Here is a 26793-nt window from a genome sequence, read left to right on the forward strand (position 1 = left end):
CTTTACCCTCATGACTTTTGCATACTATTTATCTATGAATTTTAACTTGCTTTCCTCTTGTACACTGTATTATCTAGCAGAGTACCCGCCATACGGGTGATCCTGTTCTAAGCATGCAACACATTTTTCTGCCATCGGATATTTTCTGCTGACACAACTGCTTTGACTTCAATTTCTTGCTGATTTTCTTTGGTAATACTGCTCTTGCTGATTTCTGTTTAACTTAGGTGGCCTTGGTTTTTGAGGCATCTCAATTTTCCAAAAAAAACAAACAAAAAACAAACATTAAGCGTCACCCTAGCTAATAATACCCACAACCAACCTACAACCCCCTCTTCCACCCACCCGCCAACCCCCACCCCACCATTTCCTCACAATCCCACGTCAACCATCACCCTAGCTAACAATACCCATAACAACCTCCCACCACTCCACCTTCCCCCCACCAACCATCACCCTAACTAACAATACCTACCACAACCCACACCATCCCCCCACAACCTTAACCTTAGCTAACAATAACCATAACAACCCCACATCCCTCCCACCACTCCACCATCCCCTCACATTCCCCCATCAACCGTCACCCTAGCTAACAATAACCATAAAAACCCCACATCCCTCCCACAACTCCACCATCCCCTCACATTCCCCCATCAACCGTCACCCTAGCTAACAATAACCATAAAAACCCCACATCCCTCCCACCACTCCACCATCCCCTCACATTCCCCCATCAACCGTCACCCTAGCTAACAATAACCATAAAAACCCCACATCCCTCCCACAACTCCACCATCCCCTCACATTCCCCCATCAACAGTCACCCTAGCTAACAATACCCATAACAACCCCACATCCCTCCCACCACTCCACCATCCCCTCACATTCCCCCATCAACCGTCACCCTAGCTAACAATAACCATAAAAACCCCACATCCCTCCCACAACTCCACCATCCCCTCACATTCCCCCATCAACCGTCACCCTAGCTAACAATAACCATAAAAACCCCACATCCCTCCCACAACTCCACCATCCCCTCACATTCCCCCATCAACAGTCACCCTAGCTAACAATACCCATAACAACCCCACATCCCTCCCACCACTCCACCATCCCCTCACATTCCCCCATCAACCGTCACCCTAGCTAACAATACCCATAACAACCCCACATCCCTCCCACCACTCCCACCACTCCACCATCCCCTCACATTCCCCCATCAACAGTCACCCGAGCTAACAATACCCATAACAACCCCACATCCCTCCCACCACTCCCACCACTCCACCATCCCCTCACATTCCCCCATCAACAGTCACCCGAGCTAACAATACCCATAACAACCCCACATCCCTCCCACCACTCCACCATCCCTTCACATTCCCCCATCAACCGTCACCCTAGCTAACAATAACCATAACCCCACATCCCTCCCACCACTCCACCATCCCCTCACATTCCCCCATCAACCGTCACCCTAGCTAACAATAACCAATAACCATAACAACCCCACATCCCTCCCACCACTCCACCATCCCCTCACATTCCCCCATCAACCGTCACCCTAGCTAACAATACCCATAACAACCCCACATCCCTCCCACCACTCCACCATCCCCTCACATTCCCCCATCAACAGTCACCCTAGCTAACAATACCCATAACAACCCCACATCCCTCCCACCACTCCACCATCCCCTCACATTCCCCCACAACCATCACCCTAGCTAACAATACCCATAACAACCCCACATCCCTCCCACCACTCCACCATCCCCTCACATTCCCCCACAACCGTCACCCTAGCTAACAATAACCATAACAACCCCACATCCCTCCCACCACTCCACCATCCCCTCACATTCCCCCACAACCATCACCCTAGCTAACAATACCCATAACAACCCCACATCCCTCCCACCACTCCACCATCCCCTCACATTCCCCCACAACCATCACCCTACCCAACACCCATAACAACCCCACATCCCTCCCACAACTCCACCATCCCCTCACATTCCCCCATCAACCGTCACCCTAGCTAACAATAACCATAACAACCCCACATCCCTCCCACCACTCCACCATCCCCTCACATTCCCCCATCAACCGTCACCCGAGCTAACAATAACCATAACAACCCCACATCCCTCCCACCACTCCACCATCCCCTCACATTCCCCCATCAACCGTCACCCTAGCTAACAATACCCATAACAACCCCACATCCCTCCCACCACTCCACCATCCCCTCACATTCCCCCACAACCATCACTCTAGCTAACAATACCCATAACAACCCCACATCCCTCCCACAACTCCACCATCCCCTCACATTCCCCCACAACCGTCACCCGAGCTAACAATACCCATAACAACCCCACATCCCTCCCACCACTCCACCATCCCCTCACATTCCCCCACAACCATCACCCGAGCTAACAATAACCATAACAACCCCACATCCCTCCCACCACTCCACCATCCCCTCACATTCCCCCATCAAGTCACCCTAGCTAACAATAACCATAACAACCCCACATCCCTCCCACCACTCCACCATCCCCTCACATTCCCCCATCAACCATCACCCTCGCTAACAATAACCACGACCACCTCCCCTCCCCCCAAAGAACACCCCTCCACCATCCCCAATCAGTATCAGAATCCGAGCTCGCAAGATGCCTCAGATTTAAGATGAAGCTGAAATGAATGTTAAAAGTAGGGGGGTAAAGTTTGGACAACTGACCCATGTATTAAATATGTGATATTTCCTCAGTCCAAAATTGGCAAAACGTCCTGAAAATCAAACTTGTTCTGTAACTTATCATAATAAAGCCATGTACCAAGTTGCAGTTGAATATGTTAAAGGGTATGGGAAAAAAAGTCTGGAAAACCACAGGTGGGGACAGACAGACAGAGTATAGTCCCCTATGTTGAAACCGGTCGGGGACTAATAAGGTTGAATTAAAATGAATCTTGAGAACAATGAGAAAATGTATAAATAGTGAGTAAGCGAGCAATGCAGGTACCTGAAGGAATGATGGGGTAAGTGAATGACAGCGTACAGCACTCAACACTGCATACATGTAAGGGTGTCGCATGGGTAAGTCATGTCGCGCCCAGGTGAGGCACGCGTTGAACACCTCGGACTCGCAGCGTACGCTCAGCTCATCACGTGAGATCAAGCCGACCAGCTGACAGTGGGGCAAGGACAGGAACTCCTCGTGTTGGCACACCTGAGATTTTTTTTATTTTATTTTTATTTTTGGATGGGAAGATGGATGGGAAGAAGATGGCAAAAGTTATAAAGAACAAATTAAGAGGGTGACAGAGCAAGTACAAACTTAACTACAGCAATGTGCCTTTCGGCGGCATGGAAGAGGTACTTCCTGATAATTAGTACCTCGGAGAATTTACGATAGATGTAATGTCGTGCAGCATGGTGCAGCTCGTGGCAGCCCAGGCTCTCTGCCAGGGCTGCGATACCAATAGCATTGCTGGGATCAAGCTGCTCCTTGAGGAAATGAGTGCACACACGCACCACACTCTCCATGTGGTACATAGCGGCCGCTTGGAGCACGGCCAGCACACACCGCTCGCCCACGGATAGCCGCGCCGTATACGCCGCCTCCACCAACCGCTGCATCACCTGCGCATAGACTAAACAAATCACCATCAAGCACAAAATTCCAAATAACCTTGGAAAAGCAAATGCTTGACGCGCCAAATGCCTTTTGAATGCCCTGTGCATTCACCTGATTATTGGCCACACCCCCGGCGCACACTTGTGTTCAAATAAATGTATGCAAATATTTGTGTACAATGATCGTGTACAATGGAATTATGGTTTATACAGAGGAATGTATTCTGTTATTATACTGCTCTCCTCAAAATCACCAACGACCTTCTCCTCTCCTCTGACGCTGGCAACCTCAACATTCTCATCCTCCTCGACCTCAGCGCCGCCTTTGACACCATCGATCACACCATCCTCCTCACCCGACTTGAAACCACCTTTAACATTACCGGCACTGGCCTCTCTTGGATTAAATCATACCTCTCTGACAGACGCCAGTTCATCTCCATCAATAACTGCAAATCCCCCACTGCTCCCCTCCCCCAAGGTGTCCCCCAAGGTTCAGTTCTTGGCCCCCTCCTCTTCATCCTTTACCTGTCCCCCCTCGGTCACTTAATCCGCCGTCATGGTCTCCAATTCCACTGCTTCGCCGATGACATCCAGCCTTTCATCTCCACCAAGTCCATCTCCACCTCCACCCACTCTATCCTGACAAACTGCATCACTGAAATAAAATCCTGGCTTCAAATCAACTTCCTCAAACTTAACTGTGATAAATCTGAAATAATCATCATTGGCCCAAAAACGCTCATAAAATCCACCCATAACTTTGCCCTCAACATCGAAGGTATTCCAGTATCCACCTCCCCTCACATCCGGAATCTTGGCATCATCTTTGACCAAACCCTCTCCTTCGACAAATACACTAAACAGATCACAAAGACGGCCTTCTTTCACCTGAAAAACATCGCCCGTCTCCGTCCATCCCTCTCCTCCACGGCTGCAGAAACCCTCATCCACGCCTTCATCACTTCCCGTCTGGACTACTGCAATAGCCTCCTTTATGGTTCATCCTCAACAATCACCAATAAACTCCAATACATTCAGAACTCCGCTGCCCGTCTACTCACCCATTCCCGGACCCGTGACCACATCACCCCCGTCCTTTACAAGCTTCACTGGCTCCCCATCTCCCAGAGAATCCAGTACAAAGTCCTCCTCTTGACCTACAAAGCCCTCCATAACCTGGCCCCATCCTACCTGGCTGACCTCCTCTCCAGACACACTCCCACCCGCAACCTCCGCTCTGCTGGTACCAACCTCCTGACCCGCCCCCCCCCCCCCCCATCCGGACCAAATTTAGATCCTGGGGGGACAGGGCCTTCTCCATCGCTGCTCCCACCCTCTGGAACTCACTACCTCACACCATCAGAGACTCATCCTCACTCACCACATTCAAAACATCACTCAAGACCCACCTGTTCAACACTGCATTCAACATTTAACCCACAGCATCTAACCCCTGACTATCTCCTCTCCTTCTCCCTCCTTTGTGCTTTGAATATTTCCCTATTGATTCTTGTCTTTTTTGCAATTGTTTTTATGTTTTGCTATGCATTATGTTTTGCACTCTGTCAAAGCGTCTTTGGGCTTCCTGAAAAGCGCTATATAAAATAAATGCATTATTATTATTATTATTATTATTATTATTATTATTATATGAGCATATGTTATCTCCACGATTGGTAGCACCAAGAAGCAACATGCGCTCGCCACCCCGTGCGCTCGCTCCGCCCTCGCCACCCCGTGCGCTCGCTGCGCCCTCGCCACCCACGTGCGCTCGCTGCGCCCTCGCCACCCACGTGCGCTCGCTGCGCCCCTCGCCACCCACGTGCGCTCGCTGCGCCCTCGCCACCCACGTGCGCTCGCTGTGCCCTCGCCACCCACGTGCGCTCGCTGCGCCCTCGCCACCCACGTGCGCTCGCTGCGCCCTCGCCACCCACGTGCGCTCGCTCCGCCCTCGCCACCCAGTGCGCTCGCTGCGGCCTCGCCACCCCGTGCGCTCGCTCCGCCCTCGCCACCCCCGTGCGCTCGCTCCGCCCTCGCCACCCCGTGCGCTCGCTCCGCCCTCGCCACCCCGTGCGCTCGCTCCGCCCTCGCCACCCCCGTGCGCTCGCTCCGCCCTCGCCACCCCGTGCGGTCGCTCCGCCCTCGCCACCCCGTGCGGTCGCTCCGCCCTCGCCACCCCGTGCGGTCGCTCCGCCCTCGCCACCCCGTGCGGTCGCTCCGCCCTCGCCACCCCCGTGCGGTCGCTCCACCCTCGCCACCCCGTGCGCTCGCTATGCCCTCGCCACCCCCGTGCGCTCGCTCCGCCCTCGCCACCCCGTGCGCTCGCTCCGCCCTCGCCACCCCGTGCGCTCGCTCCGCCCTCGCCACCCCGTGCGCTCGCTATGCCCTCGCCACCCCGTGCGCTCGCTCCGCCCTCGCCACCCCATGCCACCCTGTGCCACCCTGTGCGCTCGCCCCGCCCTCTCCACCCCTGCTTGCATGAAATCAACAATCACTGCTGCCTACCCATCCATGTCATTATGCAAGCTTCATCCATTCTTCCATTCCAAACCTTTTCCTCCCCCAACCTCTTCTCTCTACAACTCCTCATGCAATATGTAAATGCCCTCTCATACTATCTAAACTTGGGGTGTATGCTGTTTTACCTTGGGGTGTATGCCCTCAATCGGAACAACTTCCATAGCACTCTCCATCAGGCCGGCAGTGAACATGGCACGAAACACAGGGCTGCATGATGCTAGCACCACCTTATGTGCCTGTGGAATACACCAGATGCATATCACAGTCAATTTCATTAAGCCAGGATAAAATTCTGCCTTTCCTTTCCTCATTACACGACAATTTAGCCATGTATTCCTAATTTCTCCAAATTTTATTTTCCTCCTCTATTTTGATACCATTGTGCACAGCTAGAACATTATTTCTGTTCATATCCACAACAGAACTCACCCGACCACACCAAACCATGTTCTAACCTCGGTAATAACTGACACGGCACACCGCATACCACACCTGAAATCACCGCATCAAAAGGACCCCAAATGAGTAAAAAGCAATGATTCCGTCTAAAGCGACTCAGTAATGTGAGCTTTTAAAAACATTCATGAAAAGCATCAACAGAGATGACGCATAAGACAGAGAAGAGTGGTGTGCATATGAATTATGATTATGGGAGCTTTTTAAAAATATTTACCTTCACATCCTCTTCCAAGTCGCCTTTGCGCACCCGCAATGTGACATCACAAAGGTGTCCGGCCAATCGCAGCTCGTTCAAGATGTTGAAGGCTTCGGCTGTATGACCCTCCAGGGTGTAGTCCATATAACCACCTCCACGTAGAGTATGAGCAGCAACTTGGCAACACCCCCCAGATAGCTGCTTGTATGACCCAGGCTCTACTCCAGCACTTGATTGTTCTACTCCACCTGCTGGCGTTTCATCCTGCAATACTTCTTGCGTTTCCCTTCCTCCTGCCCGGTCTCCTTCTTGCTGTCTTCCAGCATCAGCACGATCTTCTGCAGAATTTCCCTCCACTCGACCACTGCCCCGATTTCTAGAGCAGTGCCTAAAGCACAGTCTCCGAGGTGGATCAGACATTCTTTAGCTGGAGGGAACACTTTTATATTTGGGATTGTCCTTCCATTTGTGTGTGCCTTTGTCACTTACTCATGCTGACAACATCGACGGTCTGATGCCATATATGATGGAGTATCATCTTGAAATGGAAAAGAGCCAATATAACGGTTTGGAAGGCTCAGCGAGAAGAAGAATGGAGTGAGTAGCATGAGAGCAAGAAAGAGATTGAATAAAAATGTAAAATAAATAACGAGATAACGTTAGCGTGCAAGTACAAGAGGAATGCAGCAATCCTGTGGTAGTTTGTGCAAAATCCAAGGATATAAAACAGATAACGATTGTCCAACAATGGTGTCCAATTATATCTGCCGTTCATGCGCAGAAAACGCCTGGACATGCTACTTGTGAGCACGCACGTATCACCAGTCCATAGACTCGTCAGATGTGACTGTGACACACGGGTGGCATGTGGCACCCGACATGTTGGCAGCAAGAATGCTTTTGCATCCACTGTAAATCCCCGCCCATCACAGCCACAAAACACCTCTTGAACGCATCTTGTTCTGCGTGCTTCACCATCCAACCTCTCATATTCCTTTTTCCCCCCAACTTTGAAGCTTCCTGCGTTGTTTTGCCTCGCACCAACCTGAAACCACAGATGTTTCCATTACATTCATAATATCGCAATATAATGGATAATGGAGCTAATGCATACAATGTGTGTATAAGTGTGTGTGTATGTGTGTGTGTGTGTTTATATATATATATATATATATATATATATAAATATATACACACACATTGAAAGCTGGAGAACTGCACATATATTTGGATTGGTGTGCTCCCGGCTGCATCCAGGGGATTCCATATAATGAGTGGATGCCAGAGGTAATGTGCCATGTGGCAGATGGCACTTATCGCTCCCATTAAGGTACAGCATAGCTGGATGGGATACCTTTATGGCGGTTCACCACTGATTGCATGAAATCGCAAAGTGACTGATTGAGATATATATACACAAAGAATTAAGTTAAGCACCCCTACACAAAGAATTAAGTTAAGCACCCCCTAATCCTGTCCTGAACCTGAACCCCCTCGAGCACGTTTGGGACATGTTGGGACGTCAAATTGCGAAGATGGTCCCTCCAATAGCCAATCTGGATGAATTGGAACGTGCATTACATCGGGAATGGAACAACCTGCCACAGCAACGCATACGACGGCTTACAGGGTCTATGAGACGTAGGGTTGAGTCAGTGATCCGATCACGTGGGTCCTACACACGTTATTGACGCAAAGATCGCTAGAGGTCTTCTCAGAACAATGACTGTACGTTAGAAAACATAAACGTCATCCACACTGTCCGTGATGGACCTATAGCTCCATACTTAAATTGAGGTGAAAATATGCCTAAAATTCCCAAAAAATTTCACCTTAAATTATTCAGAATAAAATATTGAAAACGGCATGATTGTTATGTTTTTATGTGACCATAATATCACTTCTCCAGAAAATATAGCAATATCATGGGTATATTACACTGTTTTGACGACAACAAACTTGTAATGTGCGAGGTTGTAAAAAAACGGGGGGGGTGCTTAACTTAATTCTTTGTGTATATATATATACGAGCAGAAGTACCCGGCACTGCCGGGCGGTGGAGGAGAGAGGAGGGGGAAGGGAAGGGGAACGGGGGGGGGGGAGGGGAGAAGAGGGGGGGGGGAGGGGAGAAGAGGGGGGAGGGAGGGGAGAAGAGGGGGGAGGGAGGGGAGAAGAGGGGGGAGGGAGGGGAGAAGAGGGGGGAGGGAGGGGAGAAGAGGGGGGGGAGGGGAGAAGAGGGGGGGAGGGGAGAAGAGGGGGGGAGGGGAGGGGAGAAGAGGGGGGAGGGAGGGGAGAAGAGGGGGGGAGGGAGGGGAGAAGAGGGGGGGAGGGGAGAAGAGGGGGGGAGGGGAGAAGAGGGGGGGAGGGGAGAAGAGGGGGGAGGGGAGAAGAGGGGGGGAGGGGAGAAGAGGGGGGGGGAGAAGAGGGGGGGGAGGGAAGAAGAGGTGGGGAGGGGAGAAGAGGGGGGGAGGGGAGAAGAGGGGGGGAGGGGAGAAGAGGGGGGAGGGGAGAAAAGGGGAGGGAAGAAGAGGGGGGGAGGGGACAAGAGGGGGGGAGGGGAGAAGAGGGGGGGAGGGGAGAAAAGGGGGGGGAAGGGGGGAGGGGAGAAGAGGGGGGGAGGGGAGAAGAGGGGGGGAGGGGAGAAGAGGGGGGGGGAGGGGAGAAGAGGGGGGGATGGGGAGAAGAGGGGGGAGGGGGGATGGGGAGGGGGAGATGGGGATGGGGAGGGGGAGGGGGGGATGGGGAGGGGGGGATGGGTAGGGGGAGGGGGGATGGGGAGGGGGAGGGGGAGATGGGGAGGGGGGAGGGGAGGGGATGGGTAGGGGGAGGGGGAGGGGGAGGGGGGGTAGGGGGGAGGGGGTAGGGGGAGGGGGAGGGGAGGGTAGGGGGGTAGGGGAGGGGGAGGGGGAGGGGGTAGGGGAGGGGGGAGGGTAGGGGAGGGGGAGGGGGTAGGGGAGGGGGAGGGGAGGGGTAGGGGGTGGGGAGGGGGTAGGGGAGGGGGTAGGGGAGGGGGATGGGTAGGGGGAGGAGGAGGGTAGGGGAGGGGGGTAGGGGAGGGGGAGGGGGAGGGGGAGGGGGTAGGGGAGGGGGTAGGGGAGGGGTAGGGGAGGGGGTAGGGGAGGGGGAGGGGAGGGGGGAGGGGAGAGTCAAGTCGGAAGTCATTGTCGTCAATTGAATGTCGCATTTATTTTTTATTCCTTGTCAAATGGCATTGGTCCCGCGTTCCGAACCCGGAAGTCATTGTGGTCAAATAAATGTAGCATGTATGTTTCACTCTCTGTCCCATGTCAATCGGATGAAGTTGAAAAATTAACGTTACCAAGTTTCTCTGGGACGTACTGATTCCGAATATGAAGTTGAACGAAATTAATCGATGGAAAGTACCAAACAAATTGCTTCCGATAAACAGTACACTACACTCTCTTTCCGTGCCCTATCTGTGCGAGTGAAGAAGTAAACGGCTCTGGGACGCCGGACTTCCTTTGCCATACGTTTCAAATGCATTTAAACTTCAAGTACGATCAGTTCACTTCAAAAGGCTTGAGCTTGCACAAATCGATTTTTTTGTTAATCGATCTATTAAGTCATAATGTCCAATTCTTCACTTAAATACGGACACATATCCCCCTCCGTACTCATTAAAAGAATAAACATCCGTCAGTTCCGGTTATAACTTTGTGGGCGGTGTATAAGTGAAAAGAGGCATCGTGTGTTTTAATTTGTAAAGCAGTACAATAGACATTTCGCTTTATTAAATTAGCATTTATTTTACCAATCTGTTACCTTTATTCGAAAAACAGTCACTTAAGGGATTGAAGGTCTTTTATAGTTCAAAATGGACACCTAGGACTGATTCCGAATATGAAGTTGAAAAATTAACGTTCCGAAATACGCTGATGACGTCATAATTTTAAAACACGAAGTTTTTTAAAATTTAAGGTGTGCTATAGTTGCTCTGAGACGTACTGGTTCCGAATATGCCTTTGGTTTTGCTCTGCGATGAGCAGTTCTCGAGTTATAAGAGGACAAACAAACAAACAAACTTTACTGCTTTATATATATATATATATATATATATATATATATATATATATATATATATATATATATATATATATATATATATATATATATATATATATATATATATATATATAAATATATATATATATACACACACACAGTAATACCCTGGCCTACGTCATTAATTGGTTCCATAAGCCGTGACGTAACTCGGTTTTTGACGTAAGCCGGGCGTAATGCCTTTTAGCTCTTTCACGAGCCTCGATCCTGTATACAAACAAAAAAAAAAAAAGCCTTAAAAAGAAGACAAACACCGGAAAACTAGAGTAAATAACTCACAAAAGCATATACCTATCGCTAAACCTTAAAGAACACTAAAAACACGTTTTAGTCATATTTTTTAATGAGTAATGAACACAATTAATAAATGAATTTGTAAAGAATAATAAATAAAATTAATAAGATTATATTATTCACCTTAAACATGGCGTCTCTTCTGAACACAAACACACATTTTAGCAGTCTTATCCGGCGGCGCTTTTTCAGTGACGTATGCGAGAATACGTTCCCTATCATGAATGATGGTCGACACCATCGACCGTGGCAGCCCTAAGGCATAGACCTTATCGCGAATCGGTAAATATCAACAGAGGGCGCTCCACCGCAAAGCATGATGGGATCGAAAAGGGGGCAAAGGTAAACACGAACCCAGAAGAGGAAGCGTCTGTCTACGATCGACGCTGTGTTTACGGAAAGGAAGATGGCTAATGTGAAAGAATTCAGCGTTTTTTGGCATTAAAATCCAGGGATTTAAAGAAATATTTGAGGGAAAGGGGGGTTCCCATTGGAGAAGAGAAACAACCTGCTTATGCAAGAACAGTTCCTGAATGTTGAAACCTCGATCGGCCATACAAATATCGCCGGGCTGGAACTTGTCTACAATGTTCGTCATCTTTACAATTTTTTTGTCCGACGTGTTTCCTCCTGTAGGTTTGGAAATGTATGAAATTGTTCCGCTAGGTGTAATACCAACAAGGCACTTGAGAGTAGGTCTTGACTTATATTGCCATTGGCTGTACACTTGCTATTGCCCCTTTCCGATCCCATGACGCATTGCGGTTCCGATTCGCGATAAGGTCTATGCGCTATCACCGACACTTTTTCACCTTTTTCATACCTTTAAATCTGATTAAACTTATCTTCCATCGTCACCACATTACGCTTGGAAACACGAGCATTATCCTTCTTAGGACCCATGGCTAACACAGACACAGTAAAGGAATACTGTACGTCACCCGTTTTGAATGAGAACCAGCAGCTGCGCGTATGTACAGTATACAGTATACTGTACGTACATTTATATATATTTTTAATGTGCTTTTTATTGTATTTTAAATTTTTTTTAGCTTCTTTTATTGTTAACTTATGGACGATTTTATTTATTTTAAATATATATTTCAGGAAATTTTTTTTTCACGTCCGTAGGAGTGACGTAAAGTCGCACATAATGATGTTCGCTGAACTGAAATTTACTCTAGAAGAGTGGCGTAAAGTCGGATTTGACGTAGGTCGAAATGGCGTAAAACAGGGTATGACTGTGTATGTATATATATATATCGATGACGGGAGCCCCCCCCCCCCCCCCTAGAACTCAAGAAGAGGCACCTTTGAAGCAGCAAGTGAGATTTAATAATCGAGCAAACACAATTGTGGAGCACGTCTTGAAATCGCAGGGCCTTGTCACACAAGACAGTGTATATATATATATATATTGTTATAGATCGCGGTTAGATGTTATAGACCGAGCGGTGGTTTAGAACCGCGACCTAACAAAACTCACCCGATTCACCCAGACTTTGGCCGTATCGCACCCCAGCTGCTCAATGAGGGAAAAGACGAAAACGACGCAATGCAAAGAGGAAAATGAAGACAAACAGGTTGGAAATACTACTAAATTTATTCCTACTATTTACACACAAGCAACAAAAAGCAATTCAGTTTATTTACAAGTACAAGACGCATGTGACACAGTGCAAATTTAGCTTATCTACAGACTTAACTTATTACCCAGGACAGAACAAACAAAGACGACTCACACGGGGAATGCCAGGGATGGCAGAAGGTGGATGGCTGGCGGGAGAGGAAAGGTCCAAGGGGGGGGTCTTGCAGCACAACCGGCGCGTTCAGCAGCCGCCGTTCCGTTTCGGCCCTGCTCCGAACCGCCGTTCAGGCCCCCTTTGGCGGTCGGGTGTCGCGGCTGCGGCGGCCTCCGTCCGCTGCGTTCCCAGGACTTGTCTCACTGGTCTGGTCCCTCAACCCTCAACTCTTTCTTGCTTCTCTCACTCCTCACCACCGACTTCTCTCTCTGGCAACCGACTGTGACCAACTCCTTGCAACTCTCTTTCTTCTTCTCTTCTCTTCTCATCTCATGCTCATCTCCAACTCCAAGGCCTCTCTGATAAAGCAGTCCCTTACAGTCGCTTTTATCACCTCCAGCGAAATCAAGCCGCCGACTCCGAGGGCACACCTACCGGGTCACTCACCGCGGCCCTGGTTGGTCGCGCGACCCTCGGGCTCCGCCCCGGACGACGACGGGCGGGCGCGCCCCTCCCCTCCTCTGACGAGGTGGAGACACGCCTTTCTTCCCTGACTCGAGCCTCGTGGTCAATGGCGGTTATTGGAGGGGAGGTGATTGGGAATCGAGGCTCAGCAATGACGAGAGGGGATGTAATATGGCAATCGAGGGTCGGCAATCACGAAAGGGGGGATGTGAAGGAAATGGGGATTTTTGGGGATGGGAATGGAAGGGGATCTATTCTCTCTCACTGGTGCAATGGAGTATTTCAATTAATGGGAGACACAGCCTTATCTTAAAACACAGAATAAGATATAACTATCGAACATGAATATCCTATGATTGGCTGACGTGTATGCTTGTGGACTATGGGACGCCCTTTTGATCTTACACAGCTCCGGAGGCAGGAGGCACAGCACAACAACAATAATAATAATCATACAGCACACAATAAAAAAAAATATATGCAGTCCTCATATCCACAACAATATATATACATACAGTCACGTGAAAAAGTAAGTACACCCCATGTAAAGTTTTGACTTTTTCAACATATTTCAACATACAGCTATTTGATCTTCTTTTCAACAATATTGATCGATAAAGGTGATATAATATAACAAATATCATGAAACATTTACATTTTGTAATCCATTGTATAATTTAAATAAACATAAATGCAAATTTCGCATGTGGAAAAAGTAAGTACACCCTTGGCTCTAATAGGTGGTATTGCCCCCTTTGGCAGAAACAACCTCAAGTAGGCGTTTCTTATAACTCTCTTCCAGTCTCTGACATCGGAAGAGAGATGATGGAATTAAAGGAAATTGGAAAAGATATATGGAAATGCTGTTGAATACAGAGAATGAATGGGATGGCAACATTGAGAGTAACCCAGTTGTAGGACCGGCAGAGAAGATAACTGAAAAGGAAGTTGAGGAAGCGATAAAAGCAATGAGTGGAAAAGCGGGAGGGCCGACGGGAGTTGTGGGAGATATGTTGAAGGCAGCAGGAAGTTGGGGTGTGAAGAGAATGACAGATCTGTAATCTGGCGGTGAAAGAAGGCCGCATTCCAGTGGATTGGGAACTGAGTACCCTCGTCCCTCTATACAAGGGGAAAGGTGACCCTCTGGAGTGTGGCTCGTACCGAGCGATAAAGTTATTGGAGCATGGAATGAAGGTATTGGAAAGGGTGTTGGAGAGGAGGATAAGGAAGAAAGTGAAGATCGACGAAATGCAGTTTGGATTTATGCCAGGAAGAGGAACGACAGATGCACTTTTCATTGTGAGGCAGTTGCAGGAGAAGTACATGGAGAAGAGGAAGAGGTTGTTTTTTGGGTTTGTTGATCTGGAGAAAGCCTTCGATAGGGTTCCACGCAAAGTATTGACATGGGCATTGAGGAAGTTAGGAGTGGAGGAATGGTTGATCAGAGTAGTGGTGGCAATGTACAAAAGAGCACGCACAGCTGTAAGGACAAAGGACGGGAACAGTGGTGAGTTTGAGGTGAAGGTGGGAGTGCATCAGGGGTCGGTACTAAGTCCACTACTATTTGTAGCTGTGATGGAGGTGCTGGCTCAGAACGTAAAGGAGGGTTTACCGTGGGAGTTGTTGTGTGCAGATGATCTGGTGTTGATTGCGGAAAGTATGGATGGACTGAAGGAAAAGATGAACAAGTGGAAGGAATGTATGGAGACAAAAGGTCTGAAGGTGAATATCGGAAAGACAAAGGTGATGGCAAGTGGTAAAGCATGTGGTGAGGTGGAAAGAACTGGGAAGTGGCCGTGTGCTGTGTGCAGGAAGGGTGTCGGAGTGAACTCCATTCAATGTACAATGTGCGCTGAGTGGGTTCATCAAAAATGTAGTGGTCCGAGAGGGTCATTTACCAGTGTGGCAGCTACATTCAAATGAAAGGTGTGCACAGAGGGAGCTGCAGATGGAGGAAATGTTGAGTTGGATCTTGGAGACGGCGTGAAGCTGGAAGGTGTGAAAACATTTTGCTACCTCGGAGACATGCTGAATGGAGAAGGTGGATCAGACTCGGCAACGGTTGCTCGAGTGAGATGTGCATGGAAGAAGTTTCGGGAACTGAGTGGCGTGCTGACGAGGAGGGGAGTGTCGCTGAAGCTGAAGGGAAAGGTGTATGCTGCATGTGTGAGAAGTGTTGTGATTTATGGGTGCGAGACATGGGTAATGAACGTAGAGCAGCAACGAAGGCTGGAAAGGGTGGAAATGCGAATGGTTCGATGGATGTGCGGAGTATCGTTGAGAGAGAGGAAGACAAATGATGAATTGCGAAAGATGATGGGAATATTGCCTGTGATTGATGCTGTGAAGAGGAACAGGTTGAGATGGTTTGGTCATGTGTTGAGGAAGGATGAAAGTGACTGGTTGAGAAGAGTGATGGAAATTAATGTAGAAGGAAGTAGAGGACGGGGAAGACCGAGAAAGACTTGGCTAAAGATGGTGGAAGAAGAAATGCGGGCAAGGGGGTTAACAAGGAGAGATGCAGAAAATAGGGCAAAATGGAGAAGATTGTCATGGGGACCGCAAGGCTAACCCCCGCTCTAGCAGGGAAAATGGCCTTAAAATGCATGTTGTTGTTGTTGTAGTCTCTGACATCGACTGGGAGAAATTTTTGTCCGCTCCTCCATGCAGAATTCTTTCAGCTGTGCGATGTTTGAGGGGTTTCTTGCATGCACAGCTCGTTTCAAATCCCCCCACAACATCTCGATGAGATTTAGTTCCGGGCTTTGACTTGGCCATTCCAGAACCCTCCATTTCTTTCTGTTCAGCCATTCAGTGTGTGTATGTTTGTGTGTGTGTGTGTGTGTGTGTGTGTGTGTGTGTGTGTGTGTGTGTGTGTGTGTGTGTGTGTTCGCATGATAATGTAAAGCGCCATGAGGGTAGTTTACTCTGCTTGATGGGGCTATATAAGACTCCTTTATAATAATAATAATTATTATTCCTTGGTGGATTTACTGGTATGTTTAGGGTCATTGTCATGTTGCAAGGTCCACCTTCGGTTGAGCTTCAACTTTCCGACAGATGGCCTCACATTATCCTCAAGCACCCTCTGGTACAATGAAGAATTCATAGTGGATTCTATGATGGTGAGCTGCCCAGGCCCTGATGCAGCAAAGCTGCCCCAAACCATAATATTTCCACCATGCTTTACAGTTGGTATCAGGTTCTTGTGGTCAAATGCTCTCTTTGGTTTTCGCCAAACATGTCTTCTGGTACTGTGGCCAAACAGCTCTCTCTACCTTTGACTCATCTGTCCAGAGCACATTGTTCCAGAAGTGCTGGTCTTTGCCTAGGTGTTCATTGGCAAACTTTAGTCTTGCCCTGATGTTCTTTCTGGACAGGAAAGGTTTCCTCCTGGCACACCTCCCGTGTAGATCAAATTTGTGCAGCCTCTTTCTAACGGTAGACTCGTGCATTTTGACATCAACAGTGGCAAGAGCTACCTGTATGTCCCGTGATGACCTCTGGGGTTCTTAGAGACTTCTTTCAGCATCTTGCAGTCTGCTCTCGGGCTGAACTTGCTGGGGCGGTCTGGCCTGAACAAGTTGACAGTTGTTTGGAATCTTCTCCACTTGAAGATGATTTTCCGGACAGTCGATGATTGATTTCAAATTGTTTGGAGATCTTTTTGAATCCCTTCCCAGACTCGTGGGCATCGATAACCTTCTTTCTGAAGGCCTCAGAGAGCTCTTTTGATCTCGGCATGGTGACACCGCACACTTCAACAACAAAGAGCAAACCAAACTAAATGTCTGAGGTTTAAAGAAGACAGGTTCCTCCAAGATCCTCTCTAACAATGTTCTAATCATTTGCACCTGAGCTGGTGCACCTGATTCTAATTTTAGGTATTTGAAGTAGTGATAAATGTCGGGGTGTACTTACTTTTTCCACATGCAAAATTTGCATTTATGTTTATTTAAATTATACAATGGACTACAAAATGTAAATGTTTCATGATATTTGTTATATTATATCACCTTTATCTATCAATATTGTTGAAATGAAGATCAAATCACAGTATGTTGAAAAAGTCAAAACTTTACATGGGGTGTACTTACTTTTTCACGTGACTGACTGTGTATATATATATGTGTATATATGTGTGTGTGTATATATATATATATCTATATATATATATCTATATATATATATATCTATATATCTATATATATATCTATATATCTATATATATATATCTATATATATATATATATCTATATATATATATATATCTATATATATATATATATCTATATATCTATATATATATCTATATATCTATATATATATCTATCTATATATCTATTATCTATATATATATCTATATATCTATATATATATTGTTACAGACGTGGTTGTGGATGTTGGTTTACCGAGCGGTTTGGTATGACCACGTCTGCACAGTTTACCCGATTATACTCGAACGTTGCCGAGTCGCGCTACGCTAGATCAATGAAGGAAAAGGACACAACGGCTGGATTAAAATGACACGACACCAAGGGTTCAGTTCTCAAGACCTCCGGAGGAGGTTATATTAGGGCGGAAGGTCAGATTACAACGATGAGAGGTACAACATAGGAAGACAGGCACTTAGACACACTCTTATAATAGCCCCGACAGACGACAGATAAACAGGACAAAAACTGACTCACACGGGGATTGATGGCAAGGAAAGCGGGCAGTCGATGGCTCAAGGTGCACCGTTCTCGGAGGTACTGCAATACCGGGTCGATGCGTGGAGCTCGCTCAGCACTTGGAGGTGGTCACGGTGGTGACTGGCTCTGTTCAAGCTGGGGGCGCATCTCTCGTCACGTCCGGTAAGTGGCCGCGTATATCCGGCGGGGAGTGACACGCCCTCGGCTCGTTAGCTCCGCCCCAGATGGAATCGGCCCGTTGCTTCTCATTGGGTGCGTGCGGGGGGGTTACCGGCTCCGCCCTTGACGAGGGGCTGACAGGGAGCCCCTTCGTGGTAACCCCGTCAGAGCGCATGGTCAATGGCGGCTAACCGAGCCGGTGTGAGGACGCACACTCCCCCCGCGCCACGCCGTTGTTGTAGTTGTTGTTGTAGTTGTTGTTGTTGTAGTTGTTGTTGTAGTTGTTGTTTGGGGAAGAAGATGGGAGGAGGTATGGGAAGGTCCTAAACTCACTACTGGTGCCATATAATCACATTCTGGTGCAACGAAGAGTCAGAATTAATGGAAACGAGTCCTTAACTGACATAGACTAAGAATAACTAGCAAGATGTCCGAAAGTTGTCTACGTGAGATGCGGTGGACCTGGGCACGACATTTAATGGGGGAAAAAGGGGAAGGTCGGTTCTACAGAGTGTTATTTACAGGCAATGGGACTAGGGAATGGGGGATTGGGGATAGTTGGGGAGTATTGGGGAAATAGGGGAGTATTTACAAGCGGATATTGAGGCCAAGTCCCATATCCGCAACATTGCACCCTTCTCTACCCTCGGGGCGTCCCGACCCGATAAATTTTTACCTACTTTAGTGTGGCACGCAGATGTAGTTCCCTCTACTATTAACTCTACCCTGAGTGCGACAGTTTTACAGATATTCACAAATGAGTAAATATGTCCCCCTGCGACGTTGCACCCTTCTCCTCACAGAAACACACCCACAGGATAACCGAATCCGGAAAGAATTCGCAAACTAAACATACAGCCGGTAGGGAGCATTATTTACAAGACTACGCTGATATTTACACTACGATCCAGGACCTGTTTTTGGAGGAACACATGCAGATGTTATGCATAGAGAGAGCACGCATGCCAGCATCGATACACCAACCCACGAGTGCTCTGTGGCCTACGGCCTTTAATAATGTGCAGAGCACCCCTTCCCAGCACCAAAAGCACCACCCCATCACACAGTCAGCACCATCCGGTGCACCACCATTGTTCAATGAATAAAAATAAATTCAACAACCCCTAACCCTGCAGGTGTCTCTTGCTCTTCGTGTGGTGCACGTGGCCTTCTGGCTTCTTTCAAAAAATAAAGAAAGGCGCCAACTGCGTCCATTTCCTTATTGTGGCCGTCAGGGGGCCAACTGTTAGTGGTTCACCTTGTATGGCATAGGTGCCACGTTGACCCATAGGTCCATCCATGGGTGGTGCTTGGCCGCAAAAGAACTGCGGTCCATTGTGGGTGGCCACAAACATTGCGGTCCATATGGTGTATCGATCCAAGCAGCAAGCAGCGAAAGTGCAGGCCCACAACTGCGGAGCCAGCCCCTCTCTCTCCTCTCTCTCTGCCCCAAAGCCAGATCCTCGGAGGTGGGAGACAAAAGAAAAGACAAGTGAGTAAGGTGGTAAGGGCGCAAAAGTGCACGCAATACAAGGTGATGCACACTGGGGGCACATGGGAACCAGGTGAGACAGGTACGTTCCTACCGTACGCCCCCCCCCCCCACCAGGTAACCTACATGGCCCCTCCCTTACACCTTACTGTATCCACAAAACACAACACTACCCATAAACATCTATTTTACAAATCAACAAACATCCCTACTGTCTTCCCCGTTCCTCCCATAAACCAAATTCGTCTTCTCTCCCTCCTAACCAATCAAATTTGCCATTTTCAACTCAACATCAAAATTTGCCATCACCAATTCATCATCAGTCCCTCCTAGGGAGGGAGAGATGGAATCACCCCAATGTCTCATCCACGTCGTGATGCGTCTCACCAATCCTCACAGCAATTCTCATTCCCTGCAACGCAGAACAAAAGAACACAGGTGTGGAGTCATCATCATCACCACAGGTAAGTGGCTGCGTATGGTGCGACAGGTTCATCAATCCTAACTATTTCCTAAATGACTTTAACAACTTTACACTACCCGGGGTCTTTCTCCGGCCAAACCATTGGCCCTCTTACACTATGGGTTCTAAAAACCAATTCCCATTGGCCAAACTGTGGTGCTTTTCAATTTGGGGTCTCACTCCCCCGATTCATCTCTCGGTGCCCTCGCACAATTTCGGGGCTGCGACGTGTACCTCTCCCAGCGGGTCTACCCACCTGCACAACCCCACCACTGCAGTTGCCTCCGAGCTTACCTGCTCCTTACCCTAACCTAACTACCTGGGGAAGGCCCTCTGGCGCTCTCCCCACTCGGTGCCCTCTCTGGCACTGGGCTACCCGGGTCCGTCCTCCGGATCCTCGGGCCCCCTCCACAACTACCGGCTCCCAGAGCCCACCTGCGGCCTCACCTGGCCGACATCCTCACAGTGGTGGAGTGCCCAACCAACTACACACACTAACAGGCTACACGCCCAGCCATTTCCACAACACTAATGCACCGCACCCATCCACAACACCATTCTGCAACCGCACCACAGATGCCAATATCCAACCACAATTTACCTGTACCCTCTACCTAACACTTACACTACCCGCCCCGGCTATCCGTGATGGGGGTCCACTCTTCCCCCATTCACACCTTCGCACCATGCACACCACTCCGTACCACTTACTCCAACTCTCTCCACACACCTGTACCTGCACACCTGTGCTCTCACACCTGGTGCCACTTGCACCCTTCTCTCCCCAAGCGCATTCGCGCTGATCCACAACACTCATTACTCACACACTGCTCCACACACCTGTCCAGTTGCACACCTGTGCAATCACACCTGTTCAATTCTCACACACACGGCATCATCTCAGCTAACTACTCCCTTCTGAAACTTGCGCTTCCCAGTCGTCCCTTTAAACTATTGCGCTCCCACGTCATTATCATCCACACTAATCTACCTGCGTCCCCACTACAGGTATCAGTCACTAACTAACCTTAACGTCACCTAATGTCATCTTCTAGGGCCCTATTAATATAACCTAACCCACCCGGGCTAGTTTTCACTGCCATACACCCCATAAACTATAGCGCATTTGCCCCCCCATGGGAAGGGTGGCAGGGATGCCACCCTTACCCACCGTGCCCATCGCACACTACCAATTTTGCACATCAAATTTCAACAAATTAAAAATTTGCCAATCATCTGCCAATCACTGTACCATTACCAATCATCACTCTGCCAATCCTTTGCCAATCATCAACTTTTGTTTTTCTCTAATTTTGGGTCCAAAACACTAACCTCATCACCCAGTCTACTCACTAATGCCTCTCGGTGCGCCAATCCCTGTCCAAAGCCCGGCTCCGTAAAGCCAAGTGTTACATATTTAGGTGAATGTATGTAAATTACCATTCAGGTTGCTTATCCGTGTGTATTATATTAAGGGTTGTTGTGATGGGAGGGTCAGGAGCCCTTCGGAACCAGTGGCCGGAAACGGAAGTGGCCGGAAACGGAAGAAGAAAAGACACGAGGAGAGAAAAGGACGGTGCTTCTTCTTCCTCGCCCCGCGACGACGAGAAGGTGGAATCGACCTTACGCTGCGCGGAAAACGCGCCGTTGCGAAACGTCTGGCGAGAGGAGTTACCTGGGCGGTAAATACCTTTTGACACGTCCAGTCACCGTGAGTTCGTGCACGAAACCAAGCGTCCGGGACAGTTTGCCCCGTCTACAAAGACGCGTACGGGTCCTTACGTTGGGCCTCGCTCGCGTCGGAAGCCGCGCTGGGTTTTGCCCCGTCTACAAAGACGCGTACGGGTCCGCACGTTGGGCCTCGCTCGCGTCGGAAGCCGCGCTGGGTTTTTGCCCATCTACAAGGACGCGTAAGGGTCGCACTTGGGACCTCGCGCACGTTGGCCGCCGCGCTGGGTTTTGCCCCGTGGCTTGGCAAGGAGGTGCGCTGCAGCCGCGGCCCCAGTCCGAGACGGCACGTTTAGAGCACGTCCGCCCGGGGCTCGTTCAACCGCCCGTGTGCGGAGAGGAGAGACATTGACCACGGAGGGAGTCAGGAGTGGGGCTCACGTGAGGAATGTATAAGATTAAGATGGCCATCTTAGAGTTTGTGTAGATGAGTTCACATGGTTGTAATATTGATTGTGCATTGTTGATGGTGGTTGATTGCTCAGTGAATATATTATTGATTATTCCGGATCCTTGGTGTGGGGTTTCTTCTTGACCGGAATTCATATTGATTGCGTTACGAAAGCGTATAAACCATATATCTTTCTGGCGGGGTCCCTCCCACGGTCCGGGGGTCACCAAGACCAGGTAGTTACCGGGAGGACCACGTAACAGAATTGGGGGCTCGTCCGGGATCTAAAAGTGTATAAAATAATAAAATAATAATAATTTTGGTAATTAAAATTTATTAATTAATTATTAATTGGTAATATTTTTTTTTTTGAGAAATTGGGGAAAGTCTTGGGGTGAAGGTTAACAGGTGTTAACGATAGGCACCATGGCGTTTGTGGCACAGAACTTTGGGGTAACCCCGAGTGAGGCACAGTTCCGAGCATTGCTAAAGTCGGATCTCTTGAAATTGGCCAAACATTTTAACTTGGAGGTCCGAACTAATTTGAGGAAGGCAGAGTTGCAGGCCACGGTGATACAATCTATGGTGGGATTAGGAACATGGGACGAGTTAGCCTGGGAGTGGCTACCCGAAGAACCAGAAGACGTGGAGCTCCGGAAACTGGAGTTGCAATTACGGAGCCAGGAACGGATCAAAGAAGAAGAAAGGAAAGCAGAAAAGGAAAGAGCAGAGGAAGAAAGGAAAGCAGAAGAGAGGAGAGAAGAGAAGCAAGCAGAGGAAAGGAGAGTGGAAAGAGAACTCCAGGAAAGGTTAAAAGAAGAAGAAAGGAAAGCAGAAAAGGAAAGAGCAGAAGAAGAAAGGAAAGCAGAAAAGGAAAGAGCAGAAGAAGAAAGGAAAGCAGAAAAGGAAAGAGCAGAAGAAGAAAGGAAAGCAGAAAAGGAAAGAGCAGAAGAAGAAAGGAAAGCAGAAAAGGAAAGAGCAGAAGAAGAAAGGAAAGCAGAAAAGGAAAGAGCAGAAGAAGAAAGGAAAGCAGAGGAGAGGAGAGAAGAGAAACAAGCAGAGGAAAGGAGAGTGGAAAGAGAACTCCAGGAAAGAAGAGAAAAGGAACAAGCAGAGGAAAGGAGAGCTGCAAGGGACCTCGAAGCAGAGGAGAGAAAAGCGGAAAGGGAATTAAAGGAACGTGACATGCAGCTTCAGCAAGAAATCAAATTCAAGGAGCTGGAGTTAATGAGAGAACGGGGAGAGGCACCACCCTTGCTGACGGGGTCGACACCTAACCAGAAAACCTGGGATGTGGGCAGACATGTGAGGCTGGTTCCACCGTTCAGTGAAAAAGAAGTCGCAAAATTTTTTCCACACTTTGAGAAAGTGGCTCGACAATTAAACTGGCCGGAGGAGGCATGGACCATACTCGTGCAAAGTGTGCTGGTGGGGAAAGCTCAGGAAATTTATTCGGCGCTACCAATGGACCAATGTGCAGATTATGAGGTACTGAAGAAGCACATCCTCAAAGCCTATGAGTTGGTTCCGGAAGCTTACAGGCAAAAATTCAGGAATGCCAGGAAGAGGGAGAGTGAGACCCATGTGGAGTTTGCCAGAGTGAAAGAAAACATGTTTGATCGGTGGTGTGAGTCAAAAGGAGTCGGGAAAGACTTCGAAACATTGCGGGACTTGATCCTGGTGGAGGAATTCCAGCAGTGTGTCCACGAGGACATCAAAGTGTACCTGCAGGAAAAGAAAGTACCGAAGTTGTGGGACGCAGCCACCATGGCAGATGATTATGCCTTAACCCACCGAATAGGGGTCCACAAACCTAACTCCTCGCCTAGACTTCAGCAGGGGAGTTATGGAACACCCGGGGCGGAGAATGACCTTACATGGCGGCGGCCTCGAGATGATTATGGGGACAACTATGATACCCCAACGGTTAGAAATCCGAGGGCTACGGGCCCAAGACAAACTTATTTTTCGGGGGGCTCAAGGCCGACCCCGAGGTTCTCCCCCGGGCCTACTTGTGCTTTTTGCCATAAAACTGGACACTTGATGTCCCAATGTTACCTCCGAAAAAGGGAGAACCCGGAACGGAATCAGTCTAGTGCGACTCCGAATGCACTGGCAAGTGTGAGAAATCATTCTTGGAGAGCAGAGCTGGGGGAAGATTCCCCTGTCAAAGGTACGGCGTCCCGGGAGAACCTTGTTCAGGAGGGCTACAAACATTTCATTTCAGAGGGGTTCGTGTCGCTGGATGGCGACCCGAGTAACCAGAAGCCAGTTAGGGTATTGAGGGACACAGGAGCACACCAATCGTTGATGCTGGAGGGCATTTTGCCATTGTCGGAGAAGACGGCAACTGGGGTTAGTGTGCTTTTACAGGGGGTCGGGGGCTATGTTAAAGCTCCGCTTCATGTCATCCAGTTGAGTTCTGAGTTGGTATCCGGGCCGGTCACCGTAGGCTTACAAGCCACCCTTCCTGTAGAGGGAATCTCTTTTATTATCGGGAATGATTTGGCCGGGGGGCGAGTTTCGGGTAATCCAAGAATGGTGGACAAGCCCAGTAAGGAAAATAACACCACTCGGTTAGAGATGGAGATTCCGGGTATCTTTCCATCCTGTGCAGTGACTCGGGCTATGGGTAGAAAGCACGCGGAAGAGAAGGAGGAAGAAAGAGAGGGGGAGTTGGAACCCTTAGAGGTACGGGAAGACAACTCGGAACAGGGAAATAACCAGGGGAGGGATTCCCAGGAATTTCGAGAAAGGGTAGCGTCTGGAACGCAAGGGGACGTGGAGTGTCCGTCGGAGACCGCAGAGAACGAAGTGGAGCAAACCGCGCTGGTCCGGAGGAGACTAGTGGAAGAACAACACGAAGACTCGGAGATCCAGAGGTTAATGGAGAAAGCCGTTACGGAAGAAGAGGCTACGAAGATACCTGTGGGGTATTTCATGAAGGGGGAAACCCTAATGAGGAAATGGAGGCCCCCGGAGGTACCCGCAGACGATGAGTGGAAAGTTCACTATCAGATTGTGGTGCCACCGCTGTACCGGAAGGAGATCTTGAGTTTGGCACATGAGACCCCTTGGGCCGGGCACCTGGGAGTGAACAAGACCTGTGACAGGATATTAGTACATTTTTTCTGGCCGGGACTGCGACGGGATGTGGCGGAGTTCTGCAAGTCCTGCCATTCTTGTCAGCTGGTGGGAAAGCCGAATCAAAAAATTCCCCCCGCCCCGTTAAAGCCAATTCCAGCTTTTGAAGAGCCATTCAGCCGAGTCATTGTGGACTGTGTGGGCCCTTTACCCAAAACCAAAGCTGGACATCAATACTTACTGACCATCATGTGTGCGTCCACCAGGTTCCCCGAGGCAGTGCCCCTGAGGAAAATAACGGCGGCAGTTATTGCAAAGGCCTTGATTAAATTTTTCACTTGGGTTGGCCTACCTAGGATCATTCAATCGGATCAGGGGACCAATTTCATGTCCACACTGTTCCAGCAAGTGGTACACCTGTTGGGGGTGGAACAAGTAAGATCCAGCGCCTACCATCCCGAGAGCCAAGGGGCCCTGGAAAGGTTTCACCAGACTTTAAAGAATATGATCCGAACGTATTGTTTTGAATGTGCCAAGGATTGGGATGAAGGGATACCCCTATTGTTGTTTGCGGCGAGGGAGTCCGTGCAGGATTCCTTGGGATTCAGCCCGTTTGAACTGGTGTTTGGACACGCAGTGCGGGGACCGTTGAAATTGGTGAAAGAACAGTGGTTACTACAGGAGTCCCGGACACCGATGAGGGAGTATGTGGCCACAGTAAAAAACCGATTGGCAAAGGCGTGTGAAGTGGCACGACGGAACTTGAGAAGGGCCCAGGGGAAAATGAAGGAGAGACATGACAAGACCTCGCAGATAAGGAATTTCAGTCCTCAGGACCGGGTGTTAGTATTGCTGCCCGTTCCAGGTCAGCCCCTCCAGGCTAGATATTTCGGTCCTTATGCAGTGGAGGAGAGGGTGAATGAGACAGACTACGTGGTGACCACTCCCGACCGACGAAAAAAGCGACAGTTGTGTCATGTCAACCGACTGAAGAAATATCATGAGAGGGAACCGGTGGAAGACGTAGTTCCTGTCTCACCGGTCGTACCAGTGACAATGGACGGAAACGCCGGTGTGAAGTTTGATAACTTGGATGACCAGGCCTGCCCCAAATTGACGAACACCGAAGTGTTGAATCATTTGGATGAGAAGTTAGGTCATTTAACAAGGGAACAGCAAGGACAACTGTCCAGCCTAATGTTCGAATTTAAACATTTGTTCACAGATGTACCTGGTCGTACGGACTTAGTATATCATGATATCGAGGTGGGGGAGGCCACTCCAGTGAAACAACACCCCTATCGGATGAACCCGGTGAAGATGGAGTACCTTCGGAAGGAGATGCAATATATGTTGGACAATGACATC

At 49.0% G+C, this 26793-nt stretch overlaps 1 protein-coding gene across 2 annotated transcripts in view; it reads right to left on the minus strand.

Annotated features, from left to right (window-relative positions):
- KEAP1 (kelch like ECH associated protein 1) overlaps positions 1 to 26793 on the minus strand; it is a 58816-nt gene that overhangs the window by 15113 nt on the left and 16910 nt on the right. For both annotated transcript variants that reach the window (XM_078771216.1, XM_078771217.1), the window contains exons 2-5: positions 6849 to 7875; positions 6301 to 6411; positions 3413 to 3658; positions 3039 to 3245 (exon numbers count right to left, since the gene is read on the minus strand). In XM_078771216.1, coding sequence (XP_078627342.1) covers positions 3039 to 3245; positions 3413 to 3658; positions 6301 to 6411; positions 6849 to 7250 — 966 coding nt within the window. In that variant the 5' untranslated portion in view covers positions 7251 to 7875. The remainder of the gene's footprint in view (positions 1 to 3038; positions 3246 to 3412; positions 3659 to 6300; positions 6412 to 6848; positions 7876 to 26793) is intronic.

This window comes from Myxine glutinosa, chromosome 1 (assembly GCF_964187855.1).
Source record: "Myxine glutinosa chromosome 1, kmMyxGlut1.1, whole genome shotgun sequence".
Classification (NCBI taxonomy): Eukaryota; Metazoa; Chordata; class Myxini; order Myxiniformes; family Myxinidae; genus Myxine; species Myxine glutinosa.